Raw genomic sequence first — 18,982 nt, forward strand, 5'->3', positions numbered from 1 at the left:
ACTTATTCATAACTTTAACTGAATAATATAACTATCGCATAACCGTTAATACTCATCCACATTTGTTATTACGAGTATTGAATAAATGCCAATAACATGAACTATCTTTATACCATTTTTAACTTACGGACATCTGAAAAACTATACAATCAAAATATTTTTGGCAATGGTTAGCAATAGTTGGCAGAAAAGTATTTTGTGAAACCATTAAAATTACTAAATAGGGTTTCAAGTAGATAATTTATATAATTAATGAACTTAATGTATATTTTAAATAATAACTATGCATACTGCATAATATATAAATTTATAAAGCTATCGAAAAACATTTTATATAATATTATGTTATGTGCACTTTATAAATTTGTAAGTAATATATGTTTTATGATTGGTAAAAAATGATGTGAAAGAAATGTATGAGGACTTGAATATAAGATCATATCATAGTCGAATGATAAGCATTTATTTTAAATTATTGTACCTAATTGGTAGTGAAAATTTCATAAATTATTTAAATTTTATTAAAATAAAATTTTATCAACAAGTCTTATAATAATTAATTTTTGTATTTCCGATTGAATAATGATAATTATACTATATTATAGTATTAAAGTATAATAATATAATTAGTTGATTTATTTTTCATATAACGCCTTAATACTGGTAGTGTAGGCATAAAGTCTTAGCTTGGTCACCTGTATGGCAACATTTATATTTGAAGAGGATTCGGTAGATTTTATGCCATGTCTGGTTTAGGTGAATGCAAATTTTACTCTATAGACAGTTTCCTGCCAAATAACTAATAAGGGACATGCCACGACTGGGTTCGTAAGTTCCACCTTTGTCCAATCTGCCACCCGTTGATTAAAGTGTTGATTCAACTTTATAACTCAAATAATAATATTAATAATTTTGAATTATGTTTTAGGTGGTTTTTACTTTGATATCTACTCTTCGGTTGGTAAGTACATTGTAATAATACACAGCTTTTCATATTTTTAGAAAGTAGATTTTGAATTTTTTTGGAATCAGAATTCCGTTAAGATTTAATTGGATGCCAACGATAAATTAATCATGTCAATATATATATAAGTTACCTATACCGTATACTCATTAAATTATCAGATACAACATTTTAGTACACGTTTGAATGTTTAATATTATATTAATTAAAGTAATTGATTAAGTAGTCTAACTATAGACACTACAATTTGGGATTTAGTTCAATTGTTTGAATACTATCAATTTAGTACAATTTAATTTTAGTTGCCAATAATATGATTACGTGATTACAAACAAGTTACAACTCATCAGGTGACGACTTTATTATCATTTGCATAATATTTTAATAAAATTATAACCAAAATATATGGTATGTAACATCATCATCGTATGTATAAACAATACAAAATGTAATCCAAAATGCTACATAATATCTTCTATATTCTTAAATACAAGCCAAAATAACACCACTGGATTAAGGCTTCATTAAGTCATAGTAAAAAAAAAAAAAACTTTTGAAATGAATAACCCTTATTGTATAATATGTGTATTTAGAGAATTTTAATTGTATACATTTCTAAATAAAATAGGTTAAAATAATTGTTTGTAAAGTGCAAGATTTAGATTCTGAGTGTAACACCGAGTTGGTTGGTCCATAAAAATATTTATCTTAATAATAATAACAAATCATAATATTATATATTATGCATTGTATAAGAGGCATTTAATGTATGATTTGAAAGATATAAAGTAATACAAATATACAATAGGAATAATTTTAATTAAAAGCATTTTTAATGAGTTTTTTAGTTTTCGAAAAAACCAAGATAAAATTATCTAGAAACAAAATACGTTGATAATTATGGTAAATTAATTTTTTTATTTATTTAAGAACATTTTATTAAGAAAATATTAAACGAATTTTAAAAGATTCGTGTGACGTATGATTTGATTATGTTTTTTTCTACGAGCACTTACAATTTGAAAAAAAAAACTTTAGTAAACTGCATTACCCTATATTTTATGTTTGTTAAACTTCAGAGATATATCCATTTAAAAGTTTTTAGGTCAAATACAAAAGTGTAAATAGTAAGAATAAAATATTTTATTATACTGCACAAGCTAGTATTACACTGAAATTATTTGATCCCCAATCCAGATACTTCGACAAAAATGACATCCTTGGGTATTGTTGTCAAAATGTCAATCTTTTTAAAGTACAGTTCATCAGCTCTTGAACATAAAACATTAATTATTTTAGTAAAAATAAGATATACTTAATATATTTTACAATGGTTAGAACAGGAGTTGTTAGAGTAATTAATATAATACATAATATCTTATCCGACTATAAAACTATTGTTTACAAACAGTGAAATTTTTTTTTATAAGTGTTTAACATGATATATACGTATATTTATACTTTATATCTTATACTGATTTAACAACACGTTGTATGAAAATATATTGTTCAACTCTAAAGAAAACCCTGTTAATATTTTTTTTTCATTTGGCACAATGATGTAGACATCATTACAATTGTAGCAAATCAAATGCACATGAAATATGGTCAGTCTTTTATAAACTTTTTTTTTTTATAAATCAATTCTCTATGTCCAAAGAGTTTTGAAGTAAAATATATTTAAGTATGAAAACCAATTAACAGGAATGCTTAACACAGTTTGATATTTCATAAATATTTTAAATTTTTAACTGATTCCGGAAGAAAGATAGGTACGTCAATATTTGTATCGCTGTTCAATTTTATGCCTAGGTTCTTTCAACTTTACAATTCAAAAGAATTGGAATATCATAAATATTAAAATGTTTTGATCACTCTTTTAGTCTAGCCTTAGAGCTTCACATGCTAACATCATTGAAATTGATAGTGGGAAATGTTTTGCCATTCTCGCAAAAATCTATATGGCATAATATTTTTAGGAAATTTATCTGCGATTAATTTCTAGTTTCAAATCATGATAGAATCATGAAGTATTATAATGAATTGAATTATTTATTTCTGAACAATACTTTGATGTAAAATATATCCATTTGCAATGATTAAAACAATAGTAGGTTATTCAAAATGTCATCATAATAGAGTGAGAGCGTGCTGAGAATAATATTAAGTTTTATTTGAAGCAGTCGCGGGGAAAACATTATTCTATTGAAGTTGGACGGAAACAAGGTTATGTTTTTGGGATTTTATACCAACAACCGGATTCTTTTCCACATTTGATCATTTTCGTGCTACAACAAATAATAATTCACCCACCATGGTAACTTTAGCAAAAGCGTGCGAGAGTTGTAGTAATGGTATGTAGGACTTCTGTATTGCACACACTCTAATGATCATTTATATTTCACACGCACGTACATGTAAACAAATAATAGTATAGCCTATGTTTAGCTCATTAAAAGTGGTCCGCTCCAACTCTCTTAAATTTTATTGTTCAGAATTAAACTTGATAAGGATTCAAATTAAGATAAATATAATATTATGATATAGTTTAAATAAAAATATCTGTTGCACTAAAAATTATTTAATTCTATATGTGTCCGACAGTCGTGAATGTAATGAATTTAAACATTTTACGGTTCAACTAATGCATAATATGTGGTAGTTTGAATTTGTAATTACTATTCATTAAAACTTTAAAGTAGACATTCTACATTGTATTTTTGTAGATATTAACACCAGTTTGTAACTGTAAATTTGTATACTGACTAATAGCTTTTTCTTTTTAATCTTATGAAAAAGAGTGATCTGGAAAAAGCTTTTAAGTTTTTTCCGCAACTTTTTTAACGCTAAAATGTCAAAAACAAATTACGTTTTTTAGAAAATCATAAAAACTTTGTTCACGAGTCCCTCGATAAATTCAATCAGCATTAAATCTTTTTACAAGTCATTAAATTTTCCTTTAAACATGTGAATGATGATGGATATTAGTCACTTTGAGTACAAAAATATTTCGAGATGTCTGAAAGTTATTTGCTTAAGACGATGATCAAATATAATAAAATAATAAAAGTATTAAATTACAAAATGCTTATTTCTTGAATTTTTATTTATAATTAAAATATTTAAGATATTTTGGTTTGAAAACACTAAAAAAATTGTGCAAACAATACCATTTTTATTTACTGTTTTTAGTTGAAATATATTATTTGAGCATACGCATTCATTTTTAAATTGTATGTTCTTAAATATTTTAAATCAATATGATTTAACTATTTTTTTTTTTAAATTTGGAATTCAGTTAAAAGGACTCACTTGGGTTTAAACGTGATTGCGATTGGGGTTGGCCTGGTCGATGCAACACCATCTGGTGGTGATACTGTGAACACTTCGTCTGCGGATCGCGCAAAAAACCGTTCAGGACCTATAGACAAAATCAAAAAATCGTATACGCGATGAATACCGTCGAGCGATGAGCTCATAGACGATTTGATGCCCAACAAGGTGGAAATCGGGTCGGCAAAAGTTAATCTATACGTTTATTATTTCACTTGTGAGTCTGTGGTGTGAATGTATATGCATGTACCTGGATAAGAAGATAACATCACGTTTATGGTTTTAGTCTCTGCTACGACCACTTGACCAAAATTTATGTAGCTCGTCGACAGCTTTAGTACGGGGAAGTATATGTGCATTTTGAACGTAGCAACCGTCTAAATAAAATACCATAATATCATGTACCATGAATAATAATAATAATAATAATAATAGCTAATTTGATGGATGGATAGCGATATTTACGTTAATAATATAATACATACATAGTATCTATCTATAGTTATTTTTAATACACAAGGGACGTTCAATGATTAATAATTCCTAGAAGAAATGTGTATAGTTGTTAAAGATAGATTTTTGTTATCATCAAAAAATTAGTGAATTATGAGAAAAATATAATAAATAGTATAGTATATAAAATATAAATCAGCTTTTAATCATATTGATAATAATATGATCCTTGAGTGCTAAAATATGTTCAGTTAATGTTTTTAAGTAGAAATATTCTTTAATTCCCTCGGTACTCACTTCCTGGTAGGTGGGGACTTCAACGCCGACTTCAACGCCAAACATCCCCAGTGGGGTTTTAGTCAACCTAATACTAGAGGTCGAACTTTCAACAGATTAATCCTCGATCACAATCTTAAAATAATATCTCCTTCTTACCCTACATATTGGCCCTCACATGCCAATAGACGTCCCGACGTTCTAGACTTTTATATCACTACGCTCCATAGCCACATAAAGTACACTATTACCAATTCCCCAGACCTCTCTTCTGACCATACACCAATATTACTCACTCTAAACGATACTTCAACTGCTACAAAAAACTACCCAACTATCACTCCGGGCAAAACAAACTGGAAAAAATTTAGTCAAACTATAGAAAATGACATCACTCTCAACATCTCCTTAAAGAACCCACCTGACTTAGATACTGCAGTACACTCTTTCACAAGGTTAGGTTAGGTTAGGTTACAACCTAACCTAACTTGATGCTTCTAAAAACAACTCTTCCACCACTCACACAACCAATGTTTTACCCTCACACATAATACAACTCATTACAGAAAAGCGTCGAGCCCGCCGTATATGGCAAAGAACACACTTGCCGAGTGATAAAAAGCATTTCAACACTCTCAATAACTCCTTAAAAAATATTCTTCGAAAATACAATTCTGACAAATTTCACAACTACTTGGAATCTCTCTCTAATACAGACAACTCTCTTTGGAAAGCCACTAAAAATATCCTAAAGGAAAAAAGTAAAATACCTCCCCTACGGTACCCCGACAACTCCCTAGCTTCGTCAAATCTTGACAAAGCAAACTTATTCGCATCAGATCTTGAAAATAGATTCTCACCACATCCAAACTTTCTCACTAGAAGCCACTACTCTAGTATTGAAGCATCACTTCTAAACACTCTCCCAATGTGTCTCCCTACAAAACATACCTCCCCTTCTGAAGTCCTAAATATCATTAAAAACTTAAAAAATAATAAATCCCCAGGCCACGACCTAACCTAACCAGTACTATTGTTAAATACCTGCCTAAGAAAGCAATCTTACTTCTCACTTATATTTACAATAGCATTCTTCGTCTATCCTATATCCCTCTCACCTGGAAACACTCAGTTATCATTCTAATCTACAAGCCAGGAAAACCTACTGACCAACCCTCCTCATATAGGCCTATTAGCTTACTTCCTACCTTCTCAAACATTTTAGAAAAAATCATATTAAAAAGAATTTATTCGATACTTAACGAGAAACAAAGTATTCCAAACGCTCAATTCGGCTTTAGGAGTAAGCACTCCTCTCTCCACCAACTACACAGACTAGTCGTCACTATTGCCTCATCTCTTGAACAAAAAAATTTTGTTCTGGGGTCTTTCTTGATGTTGCTCAGGCGTTTGATCGGGTCTGGCATGAAGGACTACTGTTCAAATTATTATTTTTACCCACTCCGTTATTCCTCTTACTCAAATCCTTCCTATCAAACCGTACTTTTTCAGTAAGATGTGAAAACGAAACTTCTGACCCACATCCTATTAAAGCAGGCGTCCCTCAAGGCAGTATTCTTTCCCCGACTCTCTATAATATATATACAGCAGATCTACCACAATCTATCAACACTACTCTAGCTACCTTCGCCGATGACACAGTCATAATATCAACCAACTCCGAAATAGCCACCATTACAAACAACCTCCAAGACCACCTAACCCAACTACAAGATTGGTTCAGCTTATGGAAAATTAAAGTTAATGAAAATAAATCCTCTCACATCACTTTTACTCTACAACAATTCCTCCAGTTTACATAAATAACCAAATAATTCCCATTGTCGATTCCGTTAAATACCTAGGACTCCTTCTCGACAAAAGACTAACTTGGGCTAATCACATCAAAGCTAAAAGAACTTCCCTTAACCTCAGGTTTCACAAATTAAGACCACTTCTTCGATCCAAAATCTCTTTAAATAACAAAACACTAATATATAAACAAATATTACGTCCAGCAATGACTTACGGAATTCAACTGTGGGGTACCACTAAAAATTCAAACCTAATCAAATTCCAAGCGTTCCAATCAATATCTCTGCGTGTCCTCTCTAATGCTCCCTGGTACGTTAGCAACCGCACCCTACATCATGATCTTAACATACCATCAATATCCACTCTTGCCTCTTATCATTATAACAAATTTCATAAAAATACTTTTAACCATCAAAACCCACTCATATCTAAACTTTCTTCTTGCACAATACCTGATAACCCCCCTCGTCGCCTCAAACGCAAATGGCCGCGTGATTTATTAAATAATGCCTAGTGCTATTATTATAAAGTTACCTCCCCACTAAGTTTAAATTGGAAGTAGTGTCACTGGACACTCCCTTCCCTCAAGATTTCCATGTCTTGTAACATTCATCTCATCATATTTACTTATTATATAAATTTGTATTTAGGTTGTAAATTTTCTTAAATAAAAAAAAGTTTAAAATTATTAAACAAAATAGGTAATATTCTATAAACTATAAACGATCTTGTTTTATTATTTTTATTAATTAATTCATAAATTTTAATAAGGCGTCTTTAGTAATTTCATGCTATATAGTATAAAATAAATAATACACCTTCAAAAATAGTTGCTAAGGAATAATAATTTATTACACGTTCGTATAAATTAAATGTGCTCATGTATATTAATATAATACCATATTATGGTAAACGATTATTTTTTGAAACCACATAGGTCAATTCAACCATGACCAGATGCTTTTTATGCAGATATAAAGGATGACAATCTGGAAAACAACCGATTGTTTTGGGAAAAAGTCATAGTAGCTTTAAATTGAATTTTGGACCAAATATTATAATAATATCATTTTATTATAAATATAATATAGTCCAGGATTGAACGTAAATGTTTCTATAAAAAGTCTAAAGTTTAAACCTTCAATAGAATCGAATACATAAATTGTATACTGCTAAACCTACTGATATTTTGTAATAATTTGTATACCCCAGAGATCAAAATACATAAAGAATACTTGATATGGGTTAAATTTAACGAGTGGCATTTTTTTTAGAGTCCCTAGTAACCATATATAAATCATATATAATATTTATTACATTTTGCACTAAATATTTTAAATATTTTATAAATAAGTTAAATATTAAACATTTAAAATACAATTATGAATCATGTTACTCCTTATAATATTTAACTTAAATGTTTTTATACAGACTTAATGCACAGACTAATGCATTTATTTTGTTGATTTCTTTAATTTAACTATGAAATAAATGTTAAGACTTAAAATAAATACAAAAATTATTTTTTGGTACTTAAGATTTAGTTTTTTTTTAAATTTAGATACCTTAGGTTTAAAATAACTGTTTTCATAAACAGCGTTTAAGTATCCTGTTTTCTCGAATTTTCTGGGTGATATTAATTCAGCAGGCATTTTTGGCGGATGAACTTGTTTTATATTTATAATAGCTTGCAGTTCGATCTAAAGGCATATCATAAACAGTGAACATGTTATGCGAAGGAACACTAATAATAGTGATATTATTATTATTCAAATATGTGTAGTAAAATATTATAATATTCAATAATTATATATTATAAATAATAACAACATAAAACATAATAATATTATGTAATAAAATTGTATACTTCGACCAAATCCTTATGAAACAAATGAATATGATCTTTTCCGGCACGAATACCACATCTTAGTGATCTCAAACTCTTTATGAAGAACGGACTACCGATTTCGAACGAAATGTTTTCAGGATATCGTAAATCATTACACATGGTAAACAACCGAGTTACCGTATAATTCTCTGATCGAGAGTTATACATTTCCGATGCTGAGACCTAAAAATTATCATAATTATATCCACAGACGTATCGACCAAGATGTATTTTCTTGGAAGGAACAATAGCAAAATAATAAATGACGCGTTCGTGCAATAAAAAACAATATAACAAATGCCTCCAAGATTGTTTCCTTCTATCCCATTAAAATCATTCTTATGTTATTTTTTAATGACACGTAACATATTTTATTACTTGGAAAATATTATCCGACTCTCGTATGACTAAGTTTGGTTGTATCGAATGTCTTGTTTCCGAGTAAAGTTTAACAACTGTGGATTTCATTTTAAATCCGTCTCTTCTTATGCAATATTTTCTGAAATAATTACAGAAACATTATTTTACTACTATAAATATGACTTAGATAATACCATTATTAGGTTTTTTAGTTAGGACCTATTTCAATCAACTTATCTAAATATTTGAAAATGTTTATAAATATATCATTATATCATATTTGACTGATACATTTCAGTATTTGAAACTCATAAGCATAATATAATGTTATTATTATTTAAGATGAATATAATAGTAAATATAAGTATGAACTGGTAGGTAGCTAAATTGTAATGTTTTATCTTTCTATTTAGCTGTACTCGAGGAACGTCATAGAACTTATAGTGAAATATAATATACATGTTGAACGTTTATAATAATACAATATTATTGTTATTTGTAGGTAACCATATTTGTAATTTTGGATGTTGATATTTCTATAATTAAAAAATTAATTTTTTACACTTTCACACCCAAAAGTTCTAAGTGATGGAAATAGGTTGATGTGATACATTTTTAAGTATGCGCTCTGGTAAATTAGATTATTTATAGTGATGTGCAATGTGCATGACATCATAATTATTACTATCAACAAAATAATTTGTTTTGTTTTCTAGATAAAATCTGTGGTTCATAATAAACTTCGTTAATTTTATTAAACTTTTGTGTTAACAATTTACACAGTCAAATATAAATTATAATTGAAGTAAAATCCTAAATGTACCCAGATGGTTCAAGAGCAGTCACTATTCCAACCGCTTTTCCATTTACTATATTATTTTTTTCATTTCGGTTTATGGTTAGTTCTTTCGTCCGATCTAAAGAAAACGTTACATATCCTAGTGTTTTTGGTTCTAATTTCAAAATAATAGGCTTGACCTGAAAACAAACAGTTCATTTTTGAAAATGAAAGTTAATTGTTCAATCAAAATATACAAATAGTAGTTATAATTAATTTATGTATATAATATAATATTCATCATCACAGCATTAAGCAATGTTGATTCTTTATATTTTATATCCTGGTGTGTGATCCTTAACAGCTTGGGAAAAATGCATTGAAGTTTGTTCATAAAATATTATGGAATATTAATATTGGTTATAATACTATAAATAATTGTTACTATTTATTATACACACACACACACTCGCGTCACACACGCGATTTTGCATAATGGCAAGCGTTGCTCTTTTAAAGAAAAAATAATGTAGGTTAACGTATTCAGCCGGAAACTGTGGTATTGTGAAGCGTTCTTAATTTTCTGAAAATAGATTAATCATGTGTGCCATTAGGATTTAATGATTATAGCGTAAGAGGTTTGACGTTGGGTATTTTTATATTACGTTTATATCACGTGTAACGGATGTTCCGTATAATTTCATCTATTAAATTCTGGTGGACAGTTTTCTCTAAAAATCTAGTTAAATTATCATCTCAATGTCTCAATTGTATTTATTTATTTGGATACAATGATAATATATTGTAGGTATATTGAGTTCTCTTCTATTTAATATTTTTGTATTTTTAAAACATGGATTACATTTTACGTGATTTTAATTAGGTACTTTTTGGCTAAACGCCTATAGTATTATTTTAAATAGGGTAGTTGTATCATAAACATTGTTTATGACTTATGAGCAATATAATTTATTATAATACTGATAAACAAATTCTTATTTTTAGATACATTAAATTTTCAACAAATATACAGGTGAAATGAACGAATATAGTTGTGTTTCGTCATTAAATATTAGAAATATTTATCGAGTATATGACTGATATGAATACAGTATTGGTTTTCCAACTCGAGTCGAATGGTTTTTAAAGTAAACTACACGTATAGGTTAACAATAGGAAAAAACATATTTTATTAGATACATTTTAAATTGCTCATTATTCCGATTATAATTTATTTAATCAGCACACAGTCAAATAGATCTTGTCTGATGAAAACAACTCAATATACGCATTAAAATTTATAAACTATCACGTCGGTGATGTCAATAATATTTAGAAAGTCATAATATCTTATAACTTATTAGGTACTAAATTCTATAGAATGATGAAGTGGGGTCAATTAACTTACTATAAAATATCGAGGATTTTCTAACCCGTCGTAACTGGTAATTCTCAAAGACCAATGGTCTGGATAGTCGGGAGTTAATGTGTCAATTAATACTCCAAACGGTTTATTTTCTTTACTTTCGTTATATATGCGCCAAGATATTTTGATCGGAATTTCACTATTATTCAATATTTGTAATCGGTTTTCTGACTCCATCGAGTAGAGGCTGAAGCTTAACAAACAATTCACTTAAGTCAGATGTGTTACCAACTTAATACATGTACAGTGGCTTGAAATATTTGTCATAAAATACATTAAGTTTCTATACAATATTATACTCGTGTATATAAAAAAACATTTTTTTATCACACTTTCCTCAATAAGCATAATAATTTTACATTTTTTTCTTTGATTTTGTGTATTTTTGTCAATACATAGGTAAAATAAAAATACATATCAATAAAAATTTTTTTTTTTTTTATTTAGTAGGAGTGTGTAACACTTTGTGTAACCCTTTATATAATCCCTTTATAGGTTCGTATTGAACACAGATGGTACTTTAGAATGGTCATTATTTATATTTTGTGTTAGTTTTCAGAGAAATTCAAAAAATTTTAATAAATCGTAGAAATACTTTGAAATTTATGGCCAACCATCTTTACCTAACATGTATTTTGATTGTTTCTTTTACTGGTTACTTAGTAAGAAAATTCAGTAGACTAGAAATGACTATTGTATCTACTTTAAATTGTTTAAAATTAAATTTAATATAGGTAGGTAACCCTAATTAAGAGGACTTATTCAATTTAATATTTTAACAATTTTGATGAAATTTATCAGTTAGTCGATTTAACGCACTTCAAACAATTGAAGTTTATAACAACTGTACATTACATAATTTGTATAAAATCAAACTGTTATTCATATTAAATTTTATCATCGTTTCAACTACACTATACATTTAGAATTCAAAAAGTCAAGTACTCTCCTAAATGATATAATATTCACCTTTTCAATAAAAAAAGGCTTTTCGAAGCTAGAAAAATGTTCTATAAATACCAGAGTATACTGCGATAATCTCGAAATTGTTTCCCTAATTGAACTCAATACTGTCTTGGGTAAATTTTAACAATTTTATGTGCATTAGTTATGGTGTTTATATACATTAGAGTTGCAATAACTAACAACATATTATACCTAGGTACTGTTAAAAATGAATCGGATGAAGAATAGGTTATTATTTAACAGTTTTCACATGGGATAACTGAATAAGGTTGATATACTTTTTAGTGTCGAACAATTTATAATATACGGGGGATGGAGTTGCCGAGCGGATTAAGGCGTCGGTTGTGACGCGCACTGATGCCGGTTCAAAACCTCGGCCGTGGGCGGCATTTTTCTTCGGGCAAGTCATGGTGTCCTGAAAGAAGTGCCGCCATCCCCCACCTGGGCATGGCAGATACCTACGGGTACCCACTAAAAAATCTGCCAAACTGTGTAAACGTATTTAAACCTACAACACCCACACAGTTAAAAACCACCCAATGTCCTAAGTTGCCGCAGGTAAATTAATAAAAAAAAAAATGATAGTACGGTAAGTAGAAAAAAGTGTTTTCTAAAAAAAAAATAAAAATAACGGTATTTGTGATTTAGATGCTGTACCAACCTACACAGTTTTGAAAAAAGAAATATGACAGACTAATGATTTACTTATTTTTATGAGATATTTCACATAAGTAGTCGATGGCCTATGTTTGTTGTCCCAGTTGACTACAAATTGAATTACGATGTATAGTGACTTACTTGATGGTTGGTTTGTGAACGTCTTTAGCTAAAGGGTATTCTATAGGGAACGTAATAGCTTTGATGATGAGTGGTATGTGGATGGCCGGTAGAATATCGAGTCCTACGTGTAATTCAATAGTCACCACGTCCTCATACCGACCCCAAGTCGTGGCTAACACCCATACGGACACTTTGAATTCATCCTGCCCGTACAAAATCTCGTCATCTCTTTCTATCCATATCGAACAACGTTTTATCGATGCAATTTCCGTGCCATCTCCATAGGCGTCTACAAAGTAAATAAGATTATAATTTTGAAATTGCTTATTTTACTACCCAGTAAAACGTATATAATTACATACGCTATATGTAGATTGTAGGTATAGATCTACACGACAAAGTCTAAATAAATAGCTCGCTAAATTGTATTCACGAAATTAAGAGAGACCATCTGTGTTAATTATAATGATGAGACTAAGAGTAAAATTACATTTATATAACTAAATGACATAACTTTGTGGACATAGTTAAATTAAAGAAAATTATGTAATTCAAAAAAGCAAAATGTCAATAGACATATTTTAATTTTGTTTGTTAATTTTAAAACTAACTGTACAGCGAATAATAATTAAATAATATAAATTAGATGGATAAACAAAATAATAGATAGTAACATGATTTAAAGATTAATAGTTTTTTTTTAGTTTTATGATTCTATCAAATGTTATAAGAGCTTTCAAATTTAAATTCAAACCTAAGTAATAGACAATAGTTATATACATGTAAATATGATTGGAATCTTTGAAGTTGAAATATTATTATTATTCACAACAATACACAATAGAGAATTACATTAATTTGTTGTAACAACAGTTGTCGAAATTAACTTTCATATTGTTTCTTGTTTATGCATTGTTACTATATACGTTTAAGTACACAATAATAGAAAATACAAATTCATAAAGTATTATGCATAAACACTAATAACTGCAAAGATTTGTTACACTCATATTTTATTTGCTCATCTAACCTATAAATATTTGTTTCTCCATTAATATTATGAATTAACATAATTTTATATATAGGTAGTTAAAATACGAGATTTATGTAGACATGTAATAATGTACTAATAAAATAAGCAATTATTAATAATATATTATAATTTACAATCAAAACTCATAATAACATCCCTAACTAAAGATGATATATTAATAAATCGTATAGTAGGTATGGAAATGTTATTCAACTTTAATTGTTTTGTTTTATAAAGTCAATCAGATAAACTCGTTACCTAGTCGTAACTTTATTGATTTAGTTCTTAGAAGTTTACTTATAATCAGGCCCTTAATTAAAATTATATCTTAAAAATTACAGTTTTGTTATTTAAATATTAAAAGCAGATACACTAGAGCTTAGTAATTTTATTAAACTAACATAACCATCACAATACAATATATTATATTATAATATTGTATTTATTAAATATACCTATTTAATTATATTTTTAAAGTTCATCACTGCAATAATTAATTTGCACAATGTTAAACCCAATGAGAAGTATCACAATTTAATGAATACTAAACACTACCTATAATTGAATCAACTCATAGGTATATATTTTTTTCTGAGCAGCTAAACAATTATATTTTCTAAGCATTGTAATAAACGATACATTTAAATAATTTATCATTAGGTGAAGGAAATGCCTATTTTATTTTCATATAAGTACTAAATATTTATACATCTCTTTTTGTGATGATAAACGTAGGTAGTGGACAAATACGTTTACATAATTGTCACGTTTAAGTAAAAATAACAATCAAAACTACTATAAATATCCCTATTATATTAACAGATAAAAAAATATTTTTAAATTAAACATATTATGATAATCAAAAAAATTAACAATTTATTATCAGTTCTTTAAACGGTGTGTTTAGCTGCAACTAATATTATCATTGTTTAAACATTTAATAGTAAACCATACTAATAATTAACTTTTTTGTGTAATTTTTATCGTTGATACTTAATTTTTTTGATCCAACGATACTAAACTTCGTCCATTCAACGAACTCTGTTTATTTCATAGCCATTAGCAATTAATTTTAGAGTTTTTATCATAATATTTTTTTCTATTAGTGTATCTTCTCTTACCCATAGCTCAGTTTATATTATGATGAAGCAATATGACATATTGTTTTAATAGCCAGTGTACAATTTTCAATTATTTTTTCCATAAAAATATATTATAATGTGTAATTTAATACAAGTCTCAAATATATAAAATCAAAATCAAATTCCTCAATTGTATCCAATAAGAATTTATATTAACGTGCCAGGTATTATACTTTATAAACAATATAAGTGTTCTGACCCATGTTTATTTGTAGAATTTTTCAATAAAAAAAAAACCCTTGACGGGCATAGTCATTGCGTGGTGTGGTTTGAATAATGATTAAAGTCCATTATGTAATTTTTAAATACATGTGATATGGTAAATTACAGCAATTATTTATCCCTCACAGAAAATGGCATAGAAATGATGTGTCTCTGTAAATAAAACACAGCGGGAATAAAAATTGTTTAGTTTGAGGTGTGAAACTATATTCAACATAATATTATATTTAGTATTGATTATACATCATATTATACTATTATATTTATATCATTCAGTGTAGTCGTTAATGATGGATCATGGGTGATTACTCTCTCCCAAAATTACCAAACATTATTACTGCGAATAATAACATTATATACATATATCAAATATACTTAAATCTTGGTAAGTGTATGAAATATTACAGAATTTGATTAGCGTAAATTGATGAACATTAGGTTTTTTTTTGTTATTCTGTTCGAAATATAGAGTACAAAGTATAAATTTAACTTGTCCCGTGGAAAAAATATTATGTTTCTTCGTTAGAAACACAATGTGTACCACTGTACCTACTGATCAAAAACCCCTGCGACAAATTATTTTACCCATCTTGTTCTTAACTTTAAAACCCCTTCACCTTCTGACATCTTTATTTTAAATCTTCATTAGTACAGTTGTCATTTGGGATCAAGAATGAAAAAAGTGCATTTTAGTTAACTTATTTTTAAAATTTAAATGTCTATCTTGTGCAGAGAATACAAAAATATACCATTAGTCTAACTTACTATCGATTTATGACACCACTAATAATGATTATATTACAATTTTATTTTATATAATATCTAAATCTCAAACTTTTATTTTAAATTCAAAATTTCCATTTGTAATATTTTTATCAATTGTAAATTAAAAAAACTAACATATTTGAGAATATTTTCCGAAAAAATATGGTCGTTAGTTCTTATATTTAATTAATTGTTATTGTAGGTACCTAAGGTAATCTGTTGGATTAGTAAGGCTCTGTGGGCTCTGGAACATGTAAGATGGTTACACGGGCTGTATCTTAATCCTTAATGTCATACCCAGTTTGAATTATTAAGATAGTTATACCTACTTATTATATTATTATTGTACTTTCAAGATATTATGGAAAGAGAATAATGAATCAGCCATAATAAACCCATTATAATAAGCTATTATTCAATAACATATACTACATTGTGACATGAATTTTAAATGTATGTAAGTACATATTTTATGAAATTAAATGTAATCTAATAAATCTATTTTTGAAGTTTCAAATTATTGACAAAACAACGTATACATAGTTATTGATAACCATATATTCAATTTTCAAACAAACAAATTTCAAAATTCTATGGTATTTTAAAATACTATGGAAAAATCACGTCTATATTCATAATTATGCTTAAACGAATCACCACCCCAAATGTCAAGTTTAAAATTATTATATTCTGTATAACGACAAAATAAACTACATGCATTTAGTTTACAACTGGGGTAAATTATAATTTATTGCCAAAATTTTTTACGGTTTTATAAGTTACCGAACAATATAACTTCTCTTAAAAGCTACACATCATTATATGGATTCCTGGTCCATAAATATGGCACTCGAACATTTTCCAACATTAAATACCGATCGTTCATAACACGCAAAATAATAATAAAAAATATAAATATATATATATATATATATTATATATATTATTTATTTAATATAAAACAAAGTGTTTGGAATTTTAAATAACCGATAATTTAGTGATTATAATATAATACATGTTTAAGACGTAAGTCTAAAATATAGGTGCGATTTACGCAAAATGTTATTTACCCTTTCTCATCAATCATATTGAATGACACACAGTTTTTGGCCACTGATAAAAAAACTTGTCAGTATTTTTTGTCTGTCCCACTTACATGTTTAATAACATTTTATTTGGTACGGAGTTATTATTATAGTCTCCCTCGCGCACCCTTCTCTAAACGCTAGATAAGACTAGAATCCAAAACTATAGATATCTTCGTACACTGATTAATGCCTGTTGTAGTTCTCATTAATGTCCATTATTACGTTTTATAGCGATTTAACCGATACAATAATCGATAAGATATTTGATCATACGTTTGGTTTATAATGAATACCCACGTGGCTTTGTACTTACTGTCTATTTTGCCCGGCACGGAATAGCCGTGATATCTAGCTTTCGTTTTGACTTGACAAGGAATTTTCGTAGGGTTTCGAATAGTTATGCTCTGTTCTACAGCTAAACATATTATTTTAAAAACACAGTCAGAAAATATAGATTGTCTCCAAACTGTATTTAATATAATTATTATAAATTTCTGTACCTGTATTGCATTCGATGTCTTTAAACGCCATTACGGGGTGGTAGTAGTCCAGATCTTGTTCAATTTGTTGGACCAACGGTGCGCTTAACGGTGTGTGTCACGTCTCGGCCATTCTCCAAAACGCCATTTGGTCGGTTCCTGGTCTTCCGGCCTATATATACACGGCAATCGCATCCGGTCATTTTATGGTTTCCCTGTTAGCTTTTATCAGACCTTTTATGCTCAACGAGCTAGAAACTTTTATGCGTACTCGCTTAGTTGTTTACCGTGGTTATATAATTATTATGTGAAGATTTTTTTATAATACAATAAAGATACCATACAATTTGACTATGTAAGCGCAAAACAAACTTTCTGATTTAAATGTGCGTAGTATACACACACGATAAAGGTCCTTCATTTTTTTCTACTAAAGTGAATTGAAAAATTAGCTTAATGAAGTACTTAATTACATTGTTGAAACATTTAAAATTAACAAGTAATATTAAAAACCGAGAAAGGATAATGAAGTATCATAATAATAATATAGGGTACATAATACTTATTGCTGTTAAGGAACTCACTGTTGAAATTGACTACAAAATCTTATAAGGATTTGTAAGTTTTATAGAAATATAATATTGGTTCAGTGATGTTTTGGTGTTATATAACTAAAACTTTATGACTCTTCTGATATATAACACATATTTTTAATATTATAACTTTACTCGATTTCATATTCTTCTGCATTTTCTGTATCAAAATTATTTAAATTTTTGGTTATCGAAGTTTGATTGCTTTCGGGATTCTAATAATTCAAATTCCGATTGGTCTGTATCGACGATCATTGTTTTTTACTAACAAACGTAAATGATAAATTAAACAATGATGGCTAGAAAGTTAAAATAATAAAATCTTTTGAAAATTATTATTAGATTTTGAGTTAAAGACGTATATTATAGACGTGTTAATTAAATCATAATATCCAATGTCTTTAGTACATACATTTAAAAAAATACCCACTGCTTTTATTTCAAATAATTATATTTTAAATTAAGTCATATTAAGTTGGATAACTAACTTAGGTATTAGATACCTAATGGCTAATTATAGTAAAACACGATAAAAATATATTAAATAAAATTATGTGAACGTTAAGATGTAAGAAGTAATAACTAATGTGGTTGCAACATTAAAACTGAATTAATTATTGT

General features: G+C 28.0%; 2 protein-coding genes across 3 annotated transcripts in view; one reads left to right on the forward strand and one right to left on the reverse strand.

Annotated features, from left to right (window-relative positions):
* LOC132951180 (uncharacterized) overlaps window positions 1-18,982 on the forward strand; it is a 143,095-nt gene that overhangs the window by 44,521 nt on the left and 79,592 nt on the right. For both annotated transcript variants that reach the window (XM_061022940.1, XM_061022939.1), the window contains exon 2: window positions 929-961. The gene's annotated coding sequence lies outside the window, so the exon portion shown is untranslated. The remainder of the gene's footprint in view (window positions 1-928; window positions 962-18,982) is intronic.
* LOC132951124 (uncharacterized) lies at window positions 1,148-18,779 on the reverse strand. The gene is made up of 12 exons (XM_061022840.1): window positions 18,497-18,779; window positions 17,790-17,940; window positions 17,603-17,704; window positions 13,058-13,328; window positions 11,276-11,486; window positions 9,913-10,067; window positions 9,108-9,228; window positions 8,709-8,912; window positions 8,407-8,541; window positions 4,548-4,674; window positions 4,277-4,385; window positions 1,148-2,235 (listed from the first exon to the last, which is right to left on the reverse strand). Exons 2-12 carry the CDS (start codon window positions 17,818-17,820, stop codon window positions 2,142-2,144), a joined length of 1,560 nt encoding a protein of 519 aa, XP_060878823.1. The 5' UTR covers window positions 17,821-17,940; window positions 18,497-18,779; the 3' UTR covers window positions 1,148-2,141.

This window comes from Metopolophium dirhodum, chromosome 8, assembly GCF_019925205.1.
Source record: "Metopolophium dirhodum isolate CAU chromosome 8, ASM1992520v1, whole genome shotgun sequence".
In the NCBI taxonomy this organism is placed as follows: domain Eukaryota; kingdom Metazoa; phylum Arthropoda; class Insecta; order Hemiptera; family Aphididae; genus Metopolophium; species Metopolophium dirhodum.